The 25,907-nt window shown below is 40.8% G+C and overlaps 2 protein-coding genes across 3 annotated transcripts in view; one reads left to right on the top strand and one right to left on the bottom strand.

Annotated features, from left to right (window-relative positions):
• LOC137666684 (calpain-2 catalytic subunit) overlaps positions 1-9,962 on the top strand; it is a 30,504-nt gene extending 20,542 nt beyond the window's left edge. Inside the window, exons 13-21 of the mRNA XM_068406856.1 lie at positions 683-719; positions 1,455-1,520; positions 2,085-2,142; positions 3,775-3,839; positions 4,976-5,044; positions 5,633-5,711; positions 6,735-6,851; positions 7,334-7,392; positions 8,044-9,962. Of these exons, the coding sequence (XP_068262957.1) occupies positions 683-719; positions 1,455-1,520; positions 2,085-2,142; positions 3,775-3,839; positions 4,976-5,044; positions 5,633-5,711; positions 6,735-6,851; positions 7,334-7,392; positions 8,044-8,067 (574 nt within the window). The 3' untranslated portion in view covers positions 8,068-9,962. The remainder of the gene's footprint in view (positions 1-682; positions 720-1,454; positions 1,521-2,084; positions 2,143-3,774; positions 3,840-4,975; positions 5,045-5,632; positions 5,712-6,734; positions 6,852-7,333; positions 7,393-8,043) is intronic.
• The window catches only part of TP53BP2 (tumor protein p53 binding protein 2), a 51,795-nt gene continuing 35,025 nt past the window's right edge, over positions 9,138-25,907 (bottom strand). For both annotated transcript variants that reach the window (XM_068406834.1, XM_068406842.1), the window contains 11 exons: positions 25,351-25,515; positions 24,737-24,974; positions 22,865-22,993; positions 22,372-22,508; positions 21,097-21,586; positions 19,966-20,747; positions 17,943-18,080; positions 17,209-17,342; positions 15,934-16,100; positions 12,704-12,903; positions 9,138-9,931 (listed from right to left, as the gene is read on the bottom strand). In XM_068406834.1, the coding sequence (XP_068262935.1) occupies positions 9,890-9,931; positions 12,704-12,903; positions 15,934-16,100; positions 17,209-17,342; positions 17,943-18,080; positions 19,966-20,747; positions 21,097-21,586; positions 22,372-22,508; positions 22,865-22,993; positions 24,737-24,974; positions 25,351-25,515 (2,622 nt within the window). In that variant the 3' untranslated portion in view covers positions 9,138-9,889. The remainder of the gene's footprint in view (positions 9,932-12,703; positions 12,904-15,933; positions 16,101-17,208; positions 17,343-17,942; positions 18,081-19,965; positions 20,748-21,096; positions 21,587-22,371; positions 22,509-22,864; positions 22,994-24,736; positions 24,975-25,350; positions 25,516-25,907) is intronic.

The following is a 25,907-nucleotide window of genomic DNA, read 5'->3' as shown; positions in this document are numbered from 1 at the left end:
AATTTAGATGTGTCACATCTTAAAGAACAGCTGGGCTAAGGCTTTTCCTATTGAGTTCCCTAATTCAAAGCAAGCAAAAACCTTTCTACTGTTCTGTAATCTTTTATTGCATGTTTCTGTAGTGGTGAGAAAATTGGGACATCAGTTGTGTGAAGGCACGTTCAGCTTTCTATGGGCCCTGAGCAGTGCTTATGCTCTGTCCATAGGTGTGGTGCTCCCACAGCAGCTGGGGGATGGCATGAAACGCTTCTCCTCCCACTCTGTCATGTCCGAATGACTTTTAAGTCTCTCATTTTTGCTGTTTTAAAGGAAAAAAAAAAAGAAAAAGAAAAAAAAATTACTAGATAGAAGTTTGATTTGCATCTGAGAGGCTGGTCCTGGGCTGAGGTCTGTAGGCAGTGGCACTAAGTGACCCAAAGGGTTAGGTCTGACCCAAAATCCTGTCTGTGGCTCTGCAGGACGTTTCAGTTTGTAATGGGTCTTGAAGCTCTTGTTGCCATAGCTGGCAAAATACTGCTTTCACTTGTGGTATGCAGTGTCTGTGGTTCATTAATCCCGTAAGTTTTGAACACTCATCATTATTCCCATAATTTAAAGAATCTTTTTTTAATTGAAACTCAAAGGAAAGGCATCAGAAAAGTGACTTGTTTTGGTTTTAATATTGATTTCTTTATCTTTCTAGGGTTATCGATGATGAAATTGATGCCAGTTTTGAAGAGGTATATATTAACTTAAATGTTTTAAAGGGAGATAATTTTGTCATAAATAAGTGCGATGGGGGTGCCTGTTCCCTGTGCAGGGCAGTGTTTTTCTACAGGCATTGTCAGGAGCTGTTGTACCACTTTGGAAACAGATCTTTCGATATCCATAGTTGAATGTCCAGCAAATGGAAACATCATAAGCAATAATGGGAACACGTGTTGTCCCTTATCCAGAGTGGTGAGCTTGGGCTTCCCAGGCGGAGGAGCTCAGGTACTGCCTGCAGAGGAAACTGGAGCCATGGGAAATTCTCTTTGCTCCCCAGGAATCGGGGACTGCAGCCTTTTACCCATAGGGGTGCTTTGCATGCGGTGGTGTTTCCATGAGTAAGTAGTGGCTCACCATAGTTTTAATCTTGCTGGAGATATTTTGCCTGCTAATGCATCTACCACTCTGCACGATTTTTTTTTCAACATGAGAACTTAAGTTTTGCTTTCTTTTCTTTAAATGAAGACAGCTTTTTTTTTTTTTTTTTTTAGTAAAAGCCATTGCAAAAGTTCTTAATTCCTGCAGTGTTAGCAACAGCAGCATTTTGAGGCGCCCCTGATATTAAAACTGATCAAAACCAAAGTAAAAGCACTCTGTACCTTCAATTTGCCATTTAAATTGTGTTTTACTAGGGGCAAGGAAATGCATTAAGTCCTCCTCAGGCGGAAAACTTCCTCCTTTCCATATTCCCTATTTCTGTCTTTTAGACTGAGATCAGTGAAGATGACATCGAACCCAGCTTTAAAAAGCTTTTTGGACAGCTAGCGGGAAGTGTGAGTATTTTTTTTTTTTTTAAGGGCTTCCTGGTAGCATGCGTGAGTGGGTGAGAGAGACGCGTCCCCCAGCATGGAGTTTAATTCCTGTGCTGAGTCAGATCTCAAGCATGTGCATAACTGTGCATGCAAAAATCTGTGTAGTTACCTGTCTGCTTACAAAACAGATTTGCGAGCGCTCCTGGCAAACAGTCTCTGCTCTTTTTGAATTGCAGGCTCGACTTTTATCTCTGCAGGTCCCTAATTCTGTCCTTCGGGCAGAGCACTTGGTGCTGGCGCGTAGGTCCCTCCAGGAGAGGATGAGGGCTGGGCTGTGCTTTCTCCCTAGGCTGCTCTCACCTGCCCGAGGGCTTGTGCAGACCACACAGCCTCGTGTGCCTGGGAATTGGGGGTGCTCCTGGGAATGGGTGGTGGGGAGAGCTTACCACTTGCATTTCCATCCAAGGGAAACTTGAACTCCAAGGGATGTTTGAACTTGGCCAACCCGCCCAAAGGAGTCAGAGGCTGCTTATGAGACAGTGTTTGCAGGTCACAGCAAAGAACTTGTTTTCCTCTTTTCCACAGGATGCAGAGATCTCCGCTTTTGAACTGCGCAACATCTTGAATAAAGTCATGGCTAAACGTAAGTACCATCCTCCAACTGCAGCTTCAGATGGCCACCAGCAGGTTTCCAGCATGGCCATGAGAGCACAGAGCGCACCACTGACCTGGGCAGAGTCAAAGCCCCGGGCTCTGCCCCAGACCTGTGGCCTGGCTCTCCGTATGGCCACAGCCACATGCTATCTCTGCTCCTTCAGAGCACGCTCCTTCACGCTTGGGTTCTGCCTGCCGCAAAGGTGTGTTTCACAGGACGTGTGCTTTGGCAGAGTGCATATGGGTACCTTTATCCCAGCATCTGCTGCTGGGAATTGGCTGCCAGGAAGGCGGACAGATTTGATTAATGCTTGATAATAATCAAGAGAAGGTATTGCTGCTAGTTTAGTATTGGACCACTCGGGATTCAAACAGTAGCCCAGCCAATGGTCTGGGGTGTCCCTGAGGAGGAAGATAAATTTGAAAATCTGTGCTTATTTTTCTGTGGAGCAATTAAGATTTTGGCTCTGCATTATTTACCTTTCCATTAAACAGTGCTTGAGAAAAAAGTGCTTGGAGAAGTAAATGTCACTTTAATTTTCAAAGTGAAATCTTAGCCAGGTAGCCAGGACTGTGTTGTATGTCTGTGTGAACCAGCCAGTTAACAATGGTACATTACTGGTTACCAAGCTTGATTTGATGTTCTTCCCTTGCATGAAGCAACCTACCACTGACCTCCATAGGTCAGAAGTCCACATTGTCCACAAAAGTCCACCCTTGTCTTTGCAGACAGACAGTAAGGGTAGGAAAGGTTTCTCTGTCTCTTGCTTCTGTATCACACCTACAAACCAGAATAACTGGGCTATTTGCTTGGGCAAACATCACCACTTTCACCCTAAGTCTCTCTGTCAGGAAATCAGAGGGCTGCTTATTAGCATCTGTTTGCCTGCTTCAGTGCTGTGTCCCTCTCATGCAAAACAAGGACCATCCTATGACCATTTAGCAAGAGCTTTGTAATTCTTGCTCATGTGTCCTCCCACCTGAAGCTCTTCCTTGGTGGCAAGTCCTGACCCCACTGACAGCACCTCTTAAGTGAGCATTGCCTCCTGCTCTGCCAGATGCAAACTTGTCAGAAGTCATAGCTTACCTCAGAAGGGGGTACCTAAGCAACATCAGACAACGGTTTTCCATCCAGCGTTTGGGGGAATTGTAGGATCATCTGTACGCAGGTACCCTGACTACAGCTTTACAGGCGCCACATCCTCCACAGTGTGCATCGCATTAGATACTTGGCAGATCCCAAGGGCTTCAGATGATGTTAGTAATTCCCAGAGCAGGAGGCAGGCATCCCTTGCTGCTGACTGCACTCATCTGGCCCAGACTGTGGCAGCGATAGAGCTGGATGCCTATTCCCAGGGGAGGGTTTGCGTAGGCAGCAGATTTGCCATCTAACTAGCAGGTGTAGATCACAAATGTAGAACACTAAGCACATGTTACATAGAAGCAAAAAAACACACCAAAATGAAAAAGGCATCTTGCCAGTTGCAAAGGAAGCCACTGATGACACAGAAGCAAATAAGGGCTGAGGTGTGTACACTGGTTACAGAGCTCCTGAGTGATTTAGGAGAGTGTTGGGGTACAGCATGCAATGATAATCCTGTCTTGTGCTCGCTCTTTACAGGCCAAGATATTAAATCTGATGGCTTTAGTATTGAGACATGCAAAATAATGGTGGACCTGTTAGATGTATCCTTTAAGGCTGTTCCTAGATGATATTCTTCTGTCTGTGCTGGAGTAGGTGAGCTGCTGCCTTTGCAGTGGTGGGTCCATACTGATGTACTAGTGACTCCTGAGGTGGAGAAGCTGGTTTTACCCTGGTTCACCGTAATAAAAATGGTAGCCCTTGGCATTGCTGCTGACTGTGGCACATGCATTCTGCCAGGCAGCGGGGAAAATACATTTTCAGACAAGACAATGTGCTTTGAAGTCTTCCCAGCTGTTGCATGTTCTGGTTTAGCTGGAGACAAAGTGATGTTTGTGCTGGGAAAAGGCACGTGGCTCTCAGCATGGTGTGGATAGCCTTGGCTGTAGCGTTTGAACATTGCATTTCACTGCTTTGTTATCTGGCTGGAGTTGGTAAAGGCATCATAAAGCCATGAGGATTTAGCAAATAGAAAATGATGCGAACAAATATGAGGAGCAGAGAGTATGCTGGCTTTTAGGAGCTCCTAATCCTAAGAGTAAGGGCAAAGGTGTAGGATGAAGGATTCAAGTCTAAGAATAGTTGTGTTCAGCTTCTCTGTGCAGTGGGAGTTGAATTGCATAGACAGAGAAAGGGAGAATTACCAAAACAGAATGATGCTCTGCTATAATTTGGTGTAAAATACGGCAGTCTGTAGGGACTCCCTTAGTGGTTTTTGGGAGCAATGCAATGACCAGGTTCTTTTGTTAGCCATTTGTGCAAGAACTTAAGTTCTCCAAATAGCAGGCTTGGTTGTGGCTTTTCCTGTTTATAATCCAGACTTAGGGACTCATGCTCCTCTAACTGCAGGTGTTGAACCAACCATTTTGTTGAACCAAAATGGCATCATCTTGGCTGTTTTATACATCTGTTGAAAGGGTAGGAGGAACAGAAAGAGCTTGTGAAATGATCACGGTTTAAATGAATCAATCACCTTATTGATTTAGAAAGACAAGAATTCTTGGACAACAGTTGCATATTCAACAGGATGAGTCCTTCGGCGAGGGCTTGCATCCTTTTCTTAATTGCAATATTGGGTTTTTAAGTATTAAGTCATAACTGCCCATGTAAGTAAAAACCCAGCACAGGTAGAGGAAACTCCTTTCCTTCCTTCCAAAGAGCTTACCTTAACTCAAAGAAGAATGACGGGAGTGGTAAACTGGGACTGAAGGAATTCCACACCCTCTGGACAAAGATTCAGAAATACCAGGTAAGACACAACCTTTTCGGGAGAACATGCAATCAAATGTAGAGGTGGCTGTAGGCTCATTTGCCTCAGACAATGTATGTAATCACGCTTCCCAAAGCAGGGACTCCTGCTTCAGCTCGCGATGCATTTGTGTTCCTTGGTTCCCCAGGTTTTGCCCCTCAGAGCCCAGGGGTGTGATGGCTTCAGCCCTGGGTGAAGGGCTGAAGGAGAGGCTGCCTCTCTTCCCACCTTACTCTCTGAGGCATTTCTGTTTTGTTTTAACTCATGTCCAAGTATGTTTAGCCTTCCCACTTAACAGTGGGAGTTTAATGTCAGTCTTGCTGCTTGCTTTGGTAGCAATAGTGCCATTTTGCACAGGCGTTCAAGGAATTCTCCGGAGTCTTTATCTGCTCTGGCTGCTGCATTAAAAAGATTTTCTGAAGCCACTTCTAGACTAACTCAGGGATAAGTACTTAGTCCTTCATACAAACGTTGCAGATGGTCCCGAGCAGCATGCAGGCTGCATTTAAAAATGTTTGACTTCTGACAAAAGCCAAAACATGCTCTGAATTATTGACAAATTTTGACTTTGGGTTTTGTGTTTTGCAGAAAATTTACAGGGAAATTGATGTGGATCGATCTGGTACCATGAATTCGTATGAGATGAGGAGAGCGCTGGAAACAGCAGGTATCTGTATTGTTCTGTCTCTTTTTAGGATTCTATCAGTTTCAAGCTGTGTTGATAGATGCTCACTAGTCTCCTGTATATCACTTGTAAACTGAAAAATCCTGTGTTCCTGGACCTGGTGAAAGGCCCCCATTTAATCTAGATGCTCAGCCTGGGCTCTCATCTTTGTGTAGCAGTGTCTTGCCATGCAGGCACCCTAAAAGCATCTCAAAGGAGTGATAGGTTTGCAGTTATTGTCATTAGCGACCAGCTTTTGAAGCACAAATAACTGCAACAATCTGGTCTTGTGACAGCATACCGTCATCTTTCAATGCGTCTCTCTGGGTAAATGTGGGTTTGGCATAAGCCTGTCAAAGAGGGATGCTGTGACCTAGGGAATGGAAGTGGCTTGACCAAGGGGTGATGCTCACAAGAGAGCTAAAAGAAGAGTCAGTTTGCTACTGCAACCACTGAAAAGCAAATCTGAGTCATCACAGTGAGCGAGGGAGGTATCACAGAGCTATACGATCTCAAATGAACTTACCGATCTTCTGGGGCCACCTTGACGTCAGCGTTTGGGCTCTCTGGAGCTTTCCCCTCCTGTCACCACGTAAGATGAGGCAGCATTTCTTTTTGTCCTAAAGTTTAGATGCCCTTTGGAAATAGAGACCCATTTGTCCAGAGAAAGCCACTGCTTCATCTAAGGTCTCGGTGGGCCAACTCTAGCAGCTGCCTCATTGCCCAGGGAGGGACAAAGAGCTGGAGCAATTGGCTGTGACCCCTGGGAAACAGTAGTACAGGTATGGAAGCACATGCGGCAGGAAGAACACACGTGACCTACTCACAGCTCTAAATCGCTCCGAGTACAGAAGGAGTTGTTGGTAATTTCCAGAACGGAGTAAATACTCCTAAGATTTGAGAATTTAACCAAAAGGAGCTAACTGAATTTCTGGCAGTGTATAAGGTTGGGGTTTTTTGTTGGTTGGAGCTTTTTTGCATTTTTCCTGCATCTTCCTTTTTAAATCCTTGACATTGTTTTTTTAGGGTTCAAATTGAACTGCCAGTTACATCAAATCATTGTGGCTCGTTTCGCTGATGAAGACCTCATCATTGACTTTGATAACTTTGTCCGGTGTTTGATACGGCTGGAAACCTTGTTCAGTGAGTACACATAACTAAGACTCTGTTGCTTTGTGTTTTCAAGTCCAGGATAAGTTACTCTGAAAACTTCATACTGGAACCAAAGTGACATCAAAGCTGAGCTATAAATCTGAGAACTCTGTTTGCACGCTCCTCTTAGATCTAGGAACCAGCCTTTTAGGCCAGACTGCTGAACCAGCGCTAGCCAGTCTTCCATGCAAACAACTAAAAGTTGATTTTTAAAGATAGAAGAAAATAAAAGTCTAAGCACTTATAGGTGACAAATAGTGTTAACATTCCAGATTGAACCATTAAAAATGTTCACTCTCATTCTTGCACACAAGCATGCAATGACTTTACTTGCTGGTTTGGGGTGTAGACTGTGGTCATAAATTTTAAACTGGGGGCCTAAATTCCTTTTTGAGCCTGAAGCACAAGGAAGGAGAAGGCTTTCCAATTAGTTCCTATATTCATCCTTGTCTCTCATCTCTCTCCTACCACAGAAATGTTTAGAAAACTGGATACTGAAAAAACTGGAACAATAGAATTGAACCTCATTAATGTAAGTTCATTTAGTTCTAAAACATTTGTTGTCATTTTTTTTGGGGGGGGGGGGGGGAGGGGGTTACCAGGAGAGACTGTCCTGCTCCATTCTGCCTGATTATAGCTGATTATATGTATTCACATATGTGCTGGATTTATATAGCTTGTCTTGATTTATAAGCAGTCTTAAGGAAGTTTACCCTTTTTTTTTTTTTAAATGTACCTACATCACATTGTATTCTCTAACAGGCCAGGTTACTTGAACCTGATGCCACTTACCCCTTACTGGCAGTAATTTTGGCTGATACGTATGCAGGCTTCTTCCCTGCCGTTTCTGTCAACAACAGGGTAAAATGTAGGCGCAGTAGTGACTCATGGTGTTGACCATGTCTGCTTCTTTCTGCACCATGTGTGCCCTGTAGAAAGGACTAAATTAGGAGAAAACTACCCTCCTACACATGTTCAACTTGCTTATTACCTGAACATAACTTATTTCTGGACCTACATGAAGAATGTGCAAATCATCCCAAAACTCTCATTCAGGAAAGATCCTAAAATTACTTCTGTAACAAGGCTTGCTTCCTTATGCTAGAAATGGGAGCATGTATACTTGCTACAGGTATTCTTACTTTAACCTTTGGCCCTTTTCCTCTCTCTCTCTTGTATATAGTGGCTGTGCTTTACTGTCATTTGAGCCACTGACATCAGCTCAAGAGACCTCAAAAAGAGCAAGATCAGGTGAAGATAACCCAGCAAACATACAAGTAATATCCCAACATGAATGTGCCTTAACTTATGCATGGCAAATTTTGCACACAGTTATAAGAAGGAAAGCGTTCTACTTCAATGACAGAAGAATCTGCAACCTCATTTTTATGGGTCTGACAGTCTTTATCTACTACTATATATCCTCTGTACAAAAGCTTTAATTGAGTATAAATCCTCAGTGCAACTTTTGAAAGTACTGCTTTGCTAATATCTTTGTACTTAAGGTGTTTTACATGCCTTCTGGAAGAAAGCTTATTATAGCTTGACAGTCTGATTTAATAAGTGCTTTTTGAAGAACAGCTCCATTCCATTCTGTGTATCTGAAACCAGAAAAGGGATGGTATTGCATCTCTCTGAATACAGGTCTTTAGGTAAGATATGAGTCCCTTGTATGGTTTGTGTCAAAGTGCATGGTTAAATATTCTTTGAAGAATTTGAGTAGCAAGTAGACATTTGACCAAACTGAAGAAAAGTCTTTTCCCTCCTGACCACAGCTGTGCCTGTAGCAAGAGGCTGTTGGCAACCAGACAGCCTTTGTTCTCAGGTGGAATCTTGATTTCCTGTATCTTATTTATCTTCCTTTGAAATACAAGAAAGTATTTAAATAAAAACAATAGAAATAAGAGCCTGTTATTCCTTCTGCAAATGAGAAAAAAAAGTGCTTAAGAGAGAGATTTGATCCTCTCTATTTAATGGTGTTCATTATCAAATGATTATTCCCAAATAGATAAAGGATAGTTCCCTGGGAAAGACTTTATTTGGAAAACACTTGTACCAAGTCTTTTTTCTTCAGTCTGTCCTTTAGCTTTTAAGGTTAACAAAGGTTATATGCAACAAACAGATTCAGCTTAATTTTAAATGCAAACAACTGGGGGAGGAGGGGTTCAATTTAATACAGAAACTAGTTGAATGTTAGTGTAATGTTAAGTGTGTCTTACTGGTAAGATTTTCAGATGGTCTAATAAAAACTTTACACCAAAATAACCAGAGCTAAAGTTTAAAAGGAAACAAAAGTTTAATGGTATCACAGTCAAGTAAAAACAAGTAAGTTGTCGAGGACTACAGAAAGGTTCTACACTTAGTTTTCGAAGTACAAAATACAATAAATACATGAGGCTCTTTGTAAAAAGAGGAATCTAAAACTACATTGTCTGTTACAGCAAATAATATTTTGAATACATGGAATTCCTAAGATGCTACAGCATTTTTAAAAGTTATTGCTTAATGGATTGGTCATGTGGTTGTCACTGTTCAGATGCACTTCAGTTTAGCTTCTTTAACAAATGTTCTGCTTCCAGCAATAAGCATGAGTACTGTGCACGTACTTTATTTTAATTTCTCCCATCTGGAAAAAGCCTCAGGATAAATTTGGACAAAGCCAAGTTGTCTGTTTCATGATGAATCCTCCAACGGTAAATTGAAAAGGTCCTTATATTTAACGCAGAAAAATGTTAAATTCTTTTCTGCCATGTTTGAAGAAATCAGAGTGGGTACTTGAACATAATGGCTTCCTTAGACCAAAGGCAGCAGAATTTCATTTGCTTGTAAGCATTATTTCATCTTGTAGAATGCCCTCATCCATTTGCTAATGCATCAATCCTTCATTTGTTTTCAAAGCACATTCTTCATAGCTTTCAAATTACATTGTCATTGAAATAAGTCTCATGATATTGGAACCAACACAAAATGAATTTTTTTTTGTAAGTCATTCATGATTAGTACTTCAAGAATCTGGCTTCTGTACTATTTCATGCCAAGCTTCTTTGTCTAGGTTTAATCCTTGGATACAGCTGAAGGTAAAAGAGAAATGAGATTTTAAATTTTAGTGCTTTAAAAGGTTGCTTTTTTTTAATAAAGAAAAAAAAAAGGAAAGAAAAACCTCTCTCTGGTGCTACAATTCTAATGTCATCTCTAGTAGCAAAACCATGGTTATAAACACCCAGAGCACTAACAAATGGACAGTTAGCATTTTTAGGCAAGCTTAAAAAAATGCTAACCATGTCAGTACCAAAGGAAGGCACTGAACAGCACATCATTCAGTTCCTTCAGCTCTACCCAGATAGGTGGGCTAGGAAAAGCATGTGGCTCTGTAAGTCAAGATACTTTAGTGTTCGCTGAACTATAGGATTTTTCCCTGGTTTATAAATGGAAATAGAGCGGTATTAAAGTCTGTTTTGCTTTCTCTCTCTCAATGTCTATCAGCCTTTATATATCTATAGCTTTGGGCAAGCTGGAAACATCTGGCTGCATGAGGACTGTGGAACTGTAGGAGCTGTGCTTTAGTTAGTGCATAGTGGGTGGCTAGTTAAATTCATTTAACTGCCCAACAGTACATCAATACCTGCCACCCTGTGGCCCTTGAGCTATGTGCTATTTACACATTCTGGCTGCGCACAGAGGTACAGAGACTGCCTCAGCTGCGGGATGATTGATGGGACACACAGCTCGGCACAGCACACAGCAGTGCCAAGATGCTTAGGAAGCTCTTGGCTCCTACTTGCAAAGGGCTTTGGGAACAACTACCATCCTGCAAAGCATGGCTACTGGCATATAAAAATAGAGGGATACACTTCACACAATTAGGAAGGAGGAATCCTCCATGCTCTAAATGGCAATGCATGTCTACATTACATCCTGGGTTTTTTCAGCTGAAGTTCTCCTTAAAGATGCCCTCTTCGCTCTTCAACCAGACTCTGGCTTTCTTCTTTTTCATAGTCAGTAAATGATTAAGAGAAGACCAACAACTTTACCCACAAGGTTTGTCTCAGCCTGCTGTGATTTCACCACTAGCAGAGATTAAGTCAGTCAGTCACAGTAGCATAACACCTGATAGTGTTCAAAAGATTTTGTTTCATATAAGTAAGTCAGTATTTTGACAGTATGATCTTATTTGCATTCAGTTTCAGAGCTATCGCAGATTAGGGAGCTAGTGAGTCACTAAGAAGGGTAGAGTACTGATGCAGATAATTTCATCCTTGTTTTTATTCAGTGCACCTAACTGCAAAAGCAGCTGTGATAAAAATACAACTTAATATAAGAATATATTAAACTACCAAACATTTCCTCTGTGCTGAACATCTTAGCCTAGATTTCAGCTGCTATATTGAGTCCAGTAATTGCTTTTGAGAATAACCACAGAATACTTTGGTAGCAGTACCAGCACAACTGAACAGACACAAGAGTGTAACAGTTAATGCTGGGGTTGGGTGGTTTTCCCCAAAGGTTCTGTTCGGATTGTGTTGTGCTTAGAAGGATGAGTTGTCATCCCCAGTCTAAGCTGTGCAGGCTTGTGCTTTTTATTACAGAAGCACAAATGCTCCCTGTGTTCTTACACACCTGTGCTCAGGCTGAGTGCAAAAGCTCATGAAGAAGTAGTACATGCACAATTCATCCTGGGGCAGGGAAAAAAAAAAAAAAGCCTGCCATTTCTGACCTTATTTTACAGGGCTGATGCTCTCAATTTAGGAATGTTTACATTTGGAGAGGAAAAAAACTGAGCAGAAGTACTATGTTAGGGAGAATTTTACAGTACATTTTGTGTAGGCCTGACCCAAAAGTGATACAGGAATAAAAACTGATTTTGCGTTAGATCTAGCCGCTCTGCAAAATCTAACCAGTTTAAGAGTAAGGATTATCTGCATGAGGAAGGAGGTTCAGCCTCTTTCAAGCATCATACATCAATCAGCTAAAATTTACAGCTGTTATCTTTAGCACTGGCAGAACCTCTTATCTCCAGCAGCAGGGCAACTGGGTATGTAGAAAAAAGCTTATGGAATTTTTATTCATGTGTCCATCTGCTATAGTTTTCTAGCAACTCAGCCATAAGGAGAAATATGGGGCCATCACTGAAAGCATCTATTATAGGTACACAGTTCTTTCTAATAAAAGAGGTAGTACAGAAGGTGAGGAGGAAAGGAGAGGCCATTCACTTCAGGCCTTTGACATATGGTTAAGTATTACCTAAAGAGCACAGGAGAAAACAAAAGATCTGCCTTTATTTGGCAATGCGATCTCTTTTTCAACACTAGGAAAAAAGATAACCATAGAAATTTGCAGTGTTTGTCTTAAAACCCTCTGTGAAACCATCTCAGATCACAAGGTGCACTGTGTACACCCAGACAGGGAAGGACTCATGATTCATTCTTCACACAAGTTTCAGTTCTTAAGGCCCTTTGTGATAGTATATCACTTTCCAAAAGAGGGGAAACCCTGTCCTGTTCAAATGCCCAACAAAAACTTATGCACACATCATGTTCAGATAAAAGATTTTTTTCTCTAAGATAGCAAGACAACGTTAGTTTTAGAACCTGCTCTGTATAGCACTGTGGTGATACATGTTGTTCTTCTTCTATGCAACCATTAATATAATCTGTGTTAGGTATCAAAACAGATGGTGTTAACCCACTTTGCCAAGGTGTCCAACTCCTCAAATAAATGGAGAACATCAACTCACACCTCTTGACTTTTGAAATTGGACCTAACCTAGATGCATGAGAATAATGCTGTGTATACTCCACACAGTGGGGTGGGGTTTTTTGACTCTAGAAATACCAAGGACTTACCCCTAGCAGGTTGCGGGGAACATAGCCTTCCTTGTCATTCAGCCGTGCCCACCACCACTCAATTTCATCTTCATCTTCCCGGCGCAGGATTGTCATGCAGTCTCCCTCTTTCATCGAGAGCTCATCATCATTCTGAGCCTCATAATCCCAGAGTCCATAAATCACTCCTTTGTTCATTATCCCCATTTTCTCCTGGACTCCTGCAACATCATTAAAAAAATGCAGCAGCTCAATAAAAAAAGTTTTAAAAAGAAAAAAGAAAACAGTTCTAAAGACTGCTGTACTCTTACTGGAGAGTGGTCCAGGGCAAAAAAACAAACAACAACAACAACAAAACCCCACACCAACCAAGCAGCCTCGATTCCTATCACTCTTAGCACCTTGTTGTCATCAGCCTACTGAAAGTCAGTCCTGGAACAGGTGGCATTTTGAAATTAGCCCTTGTACGCAGCAGACCAATTCCATCCTTACACATGTTCAAAAAAATGAGGTAAATGGGGAGAGAAGCACTGACTGATGAAATGTTATATTTTCGTGCTAGTGTTCCCACTTCCTACACCTAAGTGATGAGCAAGAAATGCTTGTTTGTACTCTTAGTTCATCAGTAATCTCTTTCTATCAAAGGGAGACAGCAATACCTGCTCATGTTGACCACCGTTGTCATTTTGATGCTTGAGGTGTCATTTGCCACCCATGTCGCTTTATTTCAGAATTTAAAACAAGTTGTATCTCAGACCTATACCTGAAAGATTTGTCTGCATACGCCTTGCAGATGTTATTTACAACTTGCTCATTTTATGGCTGTAGCCAAAGATGAAATACTATTCTTTCTGTATACATTCCTCAGCTTCTAAGCAGCAAACCAGAAAAGGTATCTTCTTCAACTGTTATACAAACTTTCTCTTAGGCAATTATTCAGTTTTAAAATACTGAATCCTACTAGGCTTTCTGTTTGGTTTTGGTATTGCCAGGAGCAAAGAGTACACACTGCACATCGTATTGCAAAACTTGCCATTTCCATTTCCATCTCTTACCTATTACAACCTATTATATACGATTCTTACCTACATCTGCTAAAGGAAGCACCTGCTCAAATCAAGTTCTTTATTTCTGCATATCAGCTCATCATGTAAAACTAAATTACTTCCAGTGCATGCCTAGTTCTGCTCCAAGAAACTTCCCTTGCTTTGCATTTGGTATAATTAAAGGTTTGGCAAAAGCTGTGCTCTGCACCCATTTGGAAGGTAAGACAGCACTGAACATCAAAGCAGACAAAGAGAAGATTCACACAATGGATCTAGTCTTCTAAAAAAAGTGTTAACAGTCCCACCAGGGTAGCAGCACAAACATGCTCTTAGAGACAGGACAGGCATTAAATCTTAGAAAGTGAAAAAGTGAAAAATGACATAATTAAGCAGCAGAGACTTGTCATTTAATCAATGCTAAAGGACTTGCAGTTTTATTTAAACCTGCCTGAGCTTGTTGATGATATTCAGTATTGGGCATCACTTACAACAAAAAGGGATTAGACGGATCAATGGATGGCACCAGGGTTTCTCACCTTACAGACAAGTTTAGAGGACCAGGTTTTAATGCTGTATCTGTTCTGGAAACAGACAGATACATAACCCCAAACAACTTTTACAGCAAGAAAACAGATTTAGCCAGTGAATGAATTTCTTACTCTAACTACAGACAATCAGAAAGTATCTTAGCAACAGGATTAACTCCTAATGGAACAATATGGAAATTTGATAGCTGAACATCCAATGTATCAAGAGATCCCTCAGTTCCAGTGGTTTCAATTTGGAAAAGCTGGCAATAAGCCAAACCCTTACAGTCCTTTCACAACCCATCGAAAAGTATCTCATAACACAAAAAAAAAAAAAATCCCAAACCCAACAAAAAACAGAGTATAAAGTAAAATCTCCAGATGGTGGGTCTGAAAAACTCCACAAACAAAAAGAATGTGTTTCTTCATGCTGTATATAATAAAGCCACGGATCTCCTTCCCACAGGACCTTGTGGGCTGTTTACCTGAATTTCAGAATTAGACAAATTCCTGAAAGAAATCTCTCAAGACCTATTCAACATAAAGATACCATCTCTTAACTCATATCAGAGTTAAAACCAGTAAGAAATATTGAACAATATTCTTATTTTTAATGTAGTCCTACAATCTTCCTTGGGCATTTGCTGTTGATGACCACCACTGGAGTCTGGATAGAAAACTAAATGGAATTTTGCTTACCCACAGGTTTCAATGCTAGTTAAACAGGCTTCCTCCCTTCATAGGGAAAACTATATACTTGGCGTCAAGAGATAGAGTTTTCAAGCTTAGTGAGGACAGCTGGGCAGACTGTTTTGAAATATGCTGGCTGAGCAGCTTACAGAAAGTCAGATCTCACGTGTTCCACAAAAACAGAAAGGCTGTATTACAGCTTTTTACATTGCATTACAGTGCTGTTACTCTAACCTCTTACAGATAGATGACATGCCAGCTGGTAGGAGCCTAGGGGACAAGAACTACACACACAACATACAGAAAAGTAATTTAAAACCTCATTACATACAATACATACAGTAATTTAAAACCTTATTGACTAATAGTCATCATACCCTAGGGGGAATTCATTCTTTCTGTTAGAAGATAGCTTCCCTGTAGTCTTACTATTTGAATAAAATCTCAGTTTAATATGGGATATATTTTTTAAATGCAAGAGAAGAAAACAGCCAGAAAGATAAAGTCAAATTCAGTGCTTACTAACCTCCATTAAGGCAGAAATTTGGCAATACCTTTCTTGGCTCTAAAGTGCATGTTAGGAAATATTCCTCATATAAAGACACCAGGTAGCAGATAATGAACTGCCTACTGAGATGTCCATACGCTTCTGGTTTTATGTTGAAAAAGTACTTATGTGGTAAGATTCACCTAATTGTCACCTCACACTAATGTATTTGTCAATGCACGATTAACTCATTTCAAGGTTTTTAATGTAGGGAAACCTTATGTTACTCAGATCTTCTCTATAGGTTGAATATTATGAAATCAGTCTCGATGAACCTCATTCTGTGACAAGACGCTGGCTAAAACCTCGCTCTTTCCAAGAGGAACCTGAAGCATGGGCACACAACCTAAGTGTGCAACTTACCACTCCTCATTCAAAAACATACTAAGAAGTGCCAGGTGGGTCCCTAGCATGCTCCAGAACTCAGTTATCATCACCTACCATACAAGAACTGGGAGCACTGTGTGTAGCCTTCCTCCATTTCCTCACATTTGTCTGCAGCCGTCTGCATGTCACTGTAGGTCATCGCAAATACAGCTGCACCTGACTCCACCAGGAACTTGCACACCTGCACATTATTGCAAGATGCTGCACAGTGTAATGGGGTCCTGCAAGCCAAGAAGAAAAAGATGACACATTACTTTTATTGCTTACAGCAGTGCTTACAAACTCCTAGGGGCAAACCACTTTTGTGCGTGACCTCCAGCAAGCAGTACTGCATTGCTGAAGGCTTCCCACCAGAAGCACTTAACCCAGGATGTCAAGAGCAATTGCTTTTCACAGATAACAGGAGGTACAAGAGCCGCTTGAGCCCTAAAGCTGGGTTTCCGTATAGATCTCTAGTTATGCTACCTTTTTATAATCCATTAACATTTTCAGAATATTCATTAAGGCAATAAAAAAATAATTAAAAAAAACAACAACAACAACAACAAAACAAACAAAAAAAACAAAACAAAAAAAAACCAAAAAAAACCCCAAAACATTAGACAAACACTCAGAAATCCTCTGGACATCATGCCTCTTACAATACAGACAATTGCTTCAAGACTTGACTTGGTGACAAGTGCAGGTAATTGCGATAACTATTGAGGCTGAGGGACCACAAGCATCTTTATTCAGTCTTGGGCCTTAGACACTTTTGTTATAGGCTGAAATAACAGTAAAATCACTGCCCCACACCCCAGCCTTTTGTAAATAAGCTCCCTAGCTACCTGTAAGAAGGATTTATAACCCGTTATCAGTTGCAAGCCTAGTTTGTAGGTTGCGGTTTTCTGCTTTGTTTTGTTTTTAAGTTGTCCGAGTACTGGACAAAGAACTGAGGAGTTTGCAGGGCTAGATACTGCCCAGAGCATGTGTAGGCCATGGGCTATCTCACAGAGAGGACATTGGTAATTTCAGCAAATGGCTCATTATGCATAAGCTATCTTCAATCTCTCAAAAAAAAGAGAGGGATTTCCTGACAACTGTATCCACCCTACTGTGCCTCAGACACACACTCTTGTCATACAGAGAATATTAGTATAATTTGCCTATTTTCTCCTTTATGCATTCTCATATGATGCCCCGCAGAGAACTGCTGTTGCTCTGCTGTGGACAAGTCATTGCCAGCTCTATAGGAGCAAAGTGAGGGACCTTCTGAGGGACCTGCAGCACCCCAAGCCACAGCTCTCTTGTGGAGAACATCTGTAAGGTACCATTTTAAAAAAGCCTTACCATCCATCACTGTCGGCAGCATTCACATTCACACCAAACTGCACCAGGAACTTCACGATTTCTGTGTGCCCAGCACACACAGCGTTGTGCAATGCAGTAATTCCTTCATCGTTGGGCATGCTAGGATCTTCAACCTATCAGCCAGAAAAGGAGCCATTCACATTCTGGTGAAACTCTCTACAATAAACATCTCTTCTCATATAGAAATGAGTTGTCTTATTCTGAAATATGATTTTGAGCCATATTTCTATGAAGGACATGAGCAACAGACAGAAAACTACAGCAGTAACCAATCTCACAAGAAGACTCACATACAAGGTTGCAGCCTCCTTTTAACAGTGAGAACCTAAAATGGTTCCAAGAAATAGTATCTTGATAATTTAGTAAAAGCATTTATAACAAATTTCTGCTGTTTGCCTATTTAATGGTAAGTAAAATTCACATGAATTTTGCTTATCAAAGTATCTGATAACATGCCAGATAAGGGATGAAACACTACATAAGAAATGAGGAAAAAGTTGTCCTGCAAATTTACAGTCTTGATGCTAAATCTCCAGTATGGATTTAACGCTATTAAAACCAGCCTCCAAGTGGCCATGTCCTGTTAGGACTTATCTCCTCAAGGGCAGATCTAAGTGTGCACTATTATTTTAGTTTCCCCAGTCCAGAAAAGCTGCAGCTTCCCAGTTTGAACCAGGATTGCTATTCCTTCTCTTACAAGTTAGCATTTGTACCTCATAAATTATTCTCTGCACAAGGTCAAACTCCCCCTCCAAAGATGAATCCAGAAGCAAAGCAAGGGGATTGAATTTCACTCTCATTCCATGACCAATTCTCTCAGAGCCAGTTTTACGCAAGTTTGTCCTCTTTCCCTGTGAAAAGGTAACACAAGTTATAGGCTTTTTTTTCCTGGGAAGAACGAGAATACAGAATTTCTTATTTGGGAACGACAGCAGAAATGACCTTAAGGCAGTGTTTAATATGAAATTTAGACTATTTTCTACCAATTCCAACACGTTACTAATACAGTAGTTTAGGTATGTCATGAAATATCTCTGACTTTACCTCCAGACAAGGTCACTATTCAACTCAGATACAGAAGTCACCTTGATGAAACACATCAACAAAATAAAACTCCCAAATCCCTGAAGATCAGGAAAAAAACTGCATTTTTTTTATTCAGACCATTTTAGCATTAGCTCTCAAAGCTGTTACACAAACCAAGCAGTACACTCCATGAAGTACACTTAAGCACCGATGTTAAGTTCCTAACATGTTCCTAAGTTTAGCAGAGGTTAGCAGGAACATAAACAGTTACAGAAAATGGTTTTGGAAAGAATACAGAACCAAGTGTAGAAACGCTTTAGATGCTCCGCTCCCAGTGATACTGGAAACCAAGTATTTCTATAGCTGAGTTTGTACTCTTTCCTTTAGAGAATATGCAGGCATTAGCTCAGCGCTCTCCCCAGCTGGCTGTGCAGCAGCAATAAACACTATTCATAAGGGTATGTAAATTTCTGACAGATGTCCAAGCAAAGATGAATAGAAATGACTCATGTTTTGCAAGAGCAAACATGTGAAGATAAGATATATATGAAGAGATTCCCAGAAAATACTCTTCTGCTTGTTGATTTGTAAATAATATCAAAAGTACAGGCTTTTTAAAGAAAGTGCCTGTCAGTGCAACCCAAGTATTTAAATATGAAATCAAGAAGTTGGGCCGGTTTCTTCTCATCATCGCAGAATTATTACAAAACCAACCAGAAACGAGTTCTTACAATTTAGGAAATCCTATCACTCAAGTTTCCTTGTAAAAGGGAGCAAGAACAAAGTCTTTAAAGCATGAAAACATGCAATGACTATTCCATGCAGAAATTGCAAGGTTAAAAAGCACATTTAAAGCTTTTAACTCCTCTGCACTGAAGTGACAGAGGAAAATACACTTTCATGTATCAAGTTATTAAAATTCTATTCATGCTAGGTTTTAAAAGAAACCCTTTGAGGAACTGAAAGCAGTAAGCATTTCCGTTCTACAACAGTGAGAGAACACCATACCACACGCAGAGATACAAACTTCCAAAACAAACAAGATGGTAAAATGCTGCCTGCCCTCAGCCCAAAGAGACTCCATTTTCATGCAACTTGAGAACTGACTGATGTTAAATCAGGTTCCAAAGAAAAATTCAGAAAACATTTCAGTAGAAGTAGTGCAAGCAGCTGATGTCTACAAATGAGTTTTTAAAGCAGAAACTAAAGAAGTCTGTTTCTCCATGTTTTTCAAGCAAGGCACTTTCACATAAACAAATGCAATCCGGGATTAAGGTAATTAGTTTCCATCTCATATCAGCAATAGTGGGAAATGCTTGTGAAATCTGTATCTGTGCCTCAAAAAAAAAAAAAATCAACTTCAATTTCTCTTAAGAAGGAAGTATAGTTTGGATGCAGTAGGCAGACTTCTATAAGGAATGTTCTTTACAGCCCAAAAGAGTTTTACTATTTGTGTATCAAATTCCATTTGAAACTTTTCATTATGCCATTAATTCTAGAGACAACAGAGACTTTTCATTACTGTCATTCACTCTGGAGATAACAGCATCACACAAGTAGAACAGATACCCACAAAGAGACTTCTGGCTTATTTGTGTGACTGTTCTCCACATCTGCTTAAGCTCTACAATACAACGCACAGGATTTATGGCAGAGCTTGAGATGACTTATTGACAGGGCAACTCAAGTTGTAAGCTAACTAGTACTTACAGGAGGCAAGGAAAACTGTCCAGTAACTTCAGGAGGCCTCATATTGAATGAATCCTCTCCCAAACTCTCTGGTTCCCCTGACGGATAGGGCGGTGGTGGGTATGGAGGATATTCTTCCATGTATACCTCCAGTGGCAGTGAAGCTTCTCGGCTTGGTTCTTCCATTTTCGGCTGCGTGAGTTCATCACCATCTGATACTCCCTCAGGTACAGTGTCCAAAGCTACAGAGGTAAGAACAGCTTCGCTCTGATCTGCTGGTGTGTTTTCTGCTTCCTCAGCAATGGCCGGTTCTGGCATAGAAGCAGCTGTTTCTTTTTCCGATTCTGCACTTAGATAAGGATTTGGGATTTCTGCTGGGCTTTCAGGACTGGCAGCTGATGCCATCTGTTTGGAGGGATGTGACGGAGCTGAGATAGTCTCCATTGCAGCTAGAGTGGTCCTCTGATACAACAGCTTCTGAATATTGGGGCCATTAGGTCCTTCTGGCTCAGTAATGGAGCTACGTTTCTTCAGTGGTCTGGGTGCATTGGACAGCTTTTTCCGTAGTGCTTCCAGATCAGCATCACTCTGGTTGCGGTACGGATTAGATAAGAAAGGCAGCAATTTGGTCGGGCTCAGGGGACGGGGTATTCTCTCTGTTTCGTGATTCTCGTGAGCATAGGCTGTTGTTTCCATCTCAGGCTCCGGACTGCCTGGCTTGCCTTGGAGGTTCGAGTAGACGTTCTCCGTCTGCGGCAGCTGATTCTGTACACCAGCTCCTGCCATCACAGGCTTGCCATACACTGTGAAGCAGTTCAGAGAGGGGTGGGGAAAAAAAGTGTGAATATTTGATCAAACCTAAAAAGAACACACAACCCAATCCACCTACCTAGGGCAAAGCAGCAGAATAATACAATCAACTGAACAGAATTATCTGGTAACCAGGTTTACTGTTAGTTACCTTAAAAATGCAAGACAGATATTCTGCACTTTTTGTTAACACTGATATACAGCCTGTGACCCACCTAAGATTCTTACAGCTGCATTAACCTGCTTAATTGCGCTGAGGAACTGCTTTGTACCCATAGACCGGGTGGAAAGTACATCTGAGGTTTATGAAGACAGAAGAGAGATAAAGAGCCAGTTGCTTACTGCTTGGGAAGTGCGGTCCTCTGGTCTGTGCCCTTGTCAAAGCACTCTGCACTGCCTGCTGGAAGTTCTTCCCAGGAGTCTGCTGTTGTGTGTACATGCTGTAAATTGAACTTGCAGCCACAGTTTGAGGCTTTCGAAATGGTGGGAGTGAGGTCTCTTTGGATGGCTGAGGGGTAAATGGTCTCACAGCTGCTGCTGGGGGACTCTCCTGTTTGGAGGAGGAAAGAATTTGGTCCTGGCTAGAGGACGGACCTGCAGGAAGTACAGAAATTCTTTGCTGTATCTGCTGAGAAGGATGGGAAGGCTGCTGTGCTGCTGGTTTTTGTTTGTTCCCCATAGTTACAATAGCCAAAGGCAGCTTCTGCAGGTTTCCATCCAGCTTAGTATCAGAAGGTTGCAGATGACTGGCTTGACCAAAGTAAGGCAAGTTTATCTGTTTTGGTTTAGTGGGGACAGGTGGTGGTACCTTTGTTACACTCTTACTGGCTGTCTGAAAAACACAAAAAAAAGTTAATTAAGATTAAACAGCAAAACATGTTTTAGGAATTCTGCTATGAAGGACCAAAGAGCCTCAAAGAACGACATAGTATCTAGTACTGCAGCAACAGCAGAAATGCTGTTTACAACATCATTGGAAACATGAAGAGACTCCTTGAAACGTCACCATAGTTGTTTCTACTTTGAACCCACTCTCTAATTCTTTCTGTAGCAGCTATGTTTAAAACATCAAGCAATGGCAGCGCACAGTAACTTCTCTAGAGATAGCAGAGGCTCTTAGTAGCATCTGTAGGCAAGAAGCTTGTTTTCCAAGGGAGCACTTGTCTTCCTCAGTTCTTCTACGCTACTTCACCCCTACTTGATCAAACTGTGCCCTTGTGCCAAGATTTAGGTGGGAAGTCTTGCTGCAATCAAACATCTGAAGGACACTGCTGCATTCAACAGCGAAACAAGTGTGTAAATGATTTTAAAAACCCCATGCAAATGCCTTGGTGCATATAATCTTTGGGAAAAAAAAATATACGCATACACACTAGTACAAGTAACACAGACATTTTTATGTATTCAGTCAAAATGTAGATTTTCATCACAGTGACTGTTAGGAACGATTTTGCATTATCAACTGCCATTAAAAGCCTGAAAGACTTTTTTTCCTTAGAAGTAATCTTTTAAAAGAAGACCTAGGTACTTTTCAAAGAGCTTCCTGGCAGCAATATTTGAAAAGCTGTGCAATAATCCCTGTCAGATGGAATGCAATAGTTCGAGTTTCCTGCATACCTGTGCTTCTCGCAGGAGATCTTCGCTGCTCTGGTTCTTTCTCAGTGTGCCAAGCCCAGCAGACTGGTCCACAGAATCAAACATTGAGAATGGACGCACTTTCTTCTCTTTGTCTCGTAAAAAAGTTTCTCCTTCAGCTGTTGTTAGAGAGAGGGAAAGACTTTAAAAGGGACAACACAATTGTAGGAGTAAAAGTCCTGTTCTGTGCAATATTCAAGACAATGTATGCAAGGGATGCTTTTTGTATCCATCCTACCCCTGTGCTAAGGACCCAAGGGCCTGACAAATGATGTATCTTGCAAATTGAACGGGGGCATGTATAAAGGCATTAGTAGCTACTTCACCACCTGAAACTAAAGCTTGTATGGCAATATTCTTTGATTTTTTTTTTCTGTGCTCTCAAATGAATCCTACAAATTTACTGAAGCATTTAGGAGATATCATTAACTAGATTCTCCATACTTTAAGATTAGCCAAGCACATAAGAACATACCTTGTCCTTCACTAGTCACAATTCCTTTTCCTGAAGTCAATGCTGATACTTGGCTAACATGATTGTCTGCATTTGAACTACTCCAGTCAGTGGCAGATGGGGAAGGTTTTGCACTGGGGACCACAGAACCTAGGAGAGAACAAGTGGAACAGATTAAGCTAAAATAATGTTTTTATTGACTTAGTTACTACAGATAGGTTTTTTTGTACAAGTCGGATCTAGACAGGGTAAAAGTATAATATACAGGTTAATTGTTATAAATCCTATCACTTTAGATTTTTGCTCATTTGTTTGTTTTAAAAAGAGAATGCAAAACAAAGCTCAGAAACAACTATCAAAGCAGCAGTAAAACTTTATCCTAGCACATGTCTGTACTTACAGCATTCAGACAAGAAACTTCTCTAGACTGCCTTCTTTCCAGTTAGTAAGAAGCTTTCCTTGGATATTTACAGTAAGTTAAAAGTGACAGGATGGTAAGAAGGGATGAGAAAGATAAATTGTGCAAAGAAAAACATGATGCTTTAATGCAAAATAGATCCTGCCAATGTTATCCAAAACAGCAGAAAAATCATTAGTACGTTCAGTGTGTGTATAGGCACTGCATTAAAGCTGATCTTTACATTCACTAGAGTAGACATCCAGTCTGCTTCAAAAATAGCTAAGAAAATGCTTGCAACTTGCCATTAGTTTAAATGTTTCACCAAATTCTCTCTACTAAATTCTAAATTATCTAGTACAATAAGTGATATTAAATTAAAATAGTAATTATAAGCAGCAGGAGAAAAGTTTCGTTCTGCCAAAATATTGGATACCATCTCTCTAGGAAAGATGTCGTTTTGTCCAAATGGTAAAAAGTGAGTGATTTTTAGTTCAAATAGCACGCCACCACACATTCCTATAGCAAAAACTCAAATTTTGTATGGACTAGAGCTAAAATTTAATTCCAGCTGTTTTAGGATCTGCAAACCAGATAAAATGAAACAGTTCCCCATTCTCCAGTACAGCAAGAGACACTTGGACTGGTTTTGTGCCATGGCTACTTTAATAATATCTGCCAGAACTGGAGATGGAGGGAGGGAGATAAAAAAAATAAACAGAACTATTCTACAAGCTCAGACTCCATTTTTTCCTTTTGGGAAGATCAGAATTTCTCTTCTCTCCCAGCTGAAAAGTCAGTCTTCTCCTCCCAAGATAGCACAGAAGAGAGATTTGCAACTCTCCAGCTTCTCCAGACTTCCGCTCTCACAGACCTTAATTGCACCTCGTAGGAGAAAGCCACAGAGAGAAGACAGGCAAATCTCCATTAGGACAGGCCAAGCCTTGTGTCAGGTGTTGGACTTGCATTTCTCCATATTCCTGTGCCATCAACATGTCAGCAAGTTTATTGCTATTTCTGTGCTGCAATCATCTGCCTCCTTTATAATATTTCTTCTAATGTTGGTTAATCCTTTACATGTGTCATTGCCAAAATGCATGGAAAACTTGGCTTTGCTAAGTTTTTAAGTCCAGGCACCAGGTTGTTACCATGCATGTCCTAAAACTGCCTCTAGAAACTCAAACAAACACTGTTGCATAGTTTTAAGGAGTATTTTAACTAACTAAATAAATAAATCACTAGTTTACAGAAAAATCCTCCTACGTTCTACGCTGCGTAACAACTCAAATTGCTGACTAAGAGGATTACTTAATTTATAACACATTGAATTGTATAACCTCAGTGCTTATAAAATATATTCACTGGCACAGGAAAATTGCAAGTAGTAAGACTGACATCTCAAATAATACTTTGCTTTTTAAAAAAAAAAAAGACAGAGCTGGTAGGTAAGAAAACAAAACATATCTGGAGAAGAAATATTAATCGTAAGCTATTACCTGCAGGAGCTTTAGCTTGTGAACTGCTCCCAGCTCTCATGTTCGGCAGAGTTTGTGTTTTTAGTGGACCATCAGGTACCTGCAAAGCTTGTGTCCCATCTGAAAATGCTGGTTTCACCAAAAGTTCAGGTCTGGAAGCAATACGTGGCATAGTAGAGGACTGGATATAAGGACCTACTGCTGCCACTCGACTTGGGGCAGAAGCCACTGGCTGTGATAAATTCCCATCTGAAGAAACCTTAGGGAGAAAAAAATAAGAAAATTTAAAGAATGTTATGCTGCAGTATCCATCCATCAGAGTTTGAAATAGAACTCAAAAAGGATAAACCAAGTAGAAAATTATATTCCAATACTAAAAATGCTTTTTTAAAAAAGCTTCAAGAGATATAAACCTAAGGTAGTAATAGCAAAAAAAAATTATCTTAAAAAAACAAATCCACACAGAGTAAGAAGAGTTCTTGTCCATAATGAGTAAGTAGGTTAACACCAATGTACCATGAAAAGTACTTTAATAACACAAGACTTCCACCACATATGGATAAAAACAACAAGTCTAGCATCTAAACAGCCTTCCCCACAAGCAAGTTTTTTGTTATTAAATATCCCACACTTACTGGTACATTCTCTTTCTGTTGCAGAGCTGCCTTTTTCTTCCACAGGCGCTCTCGCAGCTCATTAACACGCTTATCCATGACTGCCACCTCCGAGTTGCGCTTGTTCAAACACTCCCTCTGTTGCTGCAGCTTGGCATTCTGCTCCTGGTTCAGTTTGTTCCTCAACTGAATAAATTCACAAAGCGGGGAGGGGGGTGGGGGAAGGAGGGGAAAACAACAAAAATCAAAACAAATTAACTTTCAGAATGGGGGACAGGAAACAGTTACAAAGAGAAAAGCCTTCTAAAAAGTCAAGTCATGCTGGCAAACTCAGATTATTTTCTCCAGAGAAAATGTTGGTTAGTCTCCAAATTTTGCAGAAAGGAAAGGTATATACACTGCGTGCTCCTTCCGCAGTTTACCTTGAACCCAGTACAACTAACCCTCCATCCTCAGCATGCAGGCAGCCACGCAGCTCTGTCAGAAGCAGCAGCAACGGGATTTCTTTCCGACACGGTAAGAAATGACCCAACCAACTTTTAGCCCTTAAGAGTTGTGGGTCACGAGCTGGCTTTACA

Source organism: Nyctibius grandis, chromosome 1, assembly GCF_013368605.1.
Source record: "Nyctibius grandis isolate bNycGra1 chromosome 1, bNycGra1.pri, whole genome shotgun sequence".
In the NCBI taxonomy this organism is placed as follows: Eukaryota; Metazoa; Chordata; class Aves; order Nyctibiiformes; family Nyctibiidae; genus Nyctibius; species Nyctibius grandis.
Note: the sequence above shows the minus strand (reverse complement) of the source record. Positions and strands in the feature narration are given on the sequence as shown.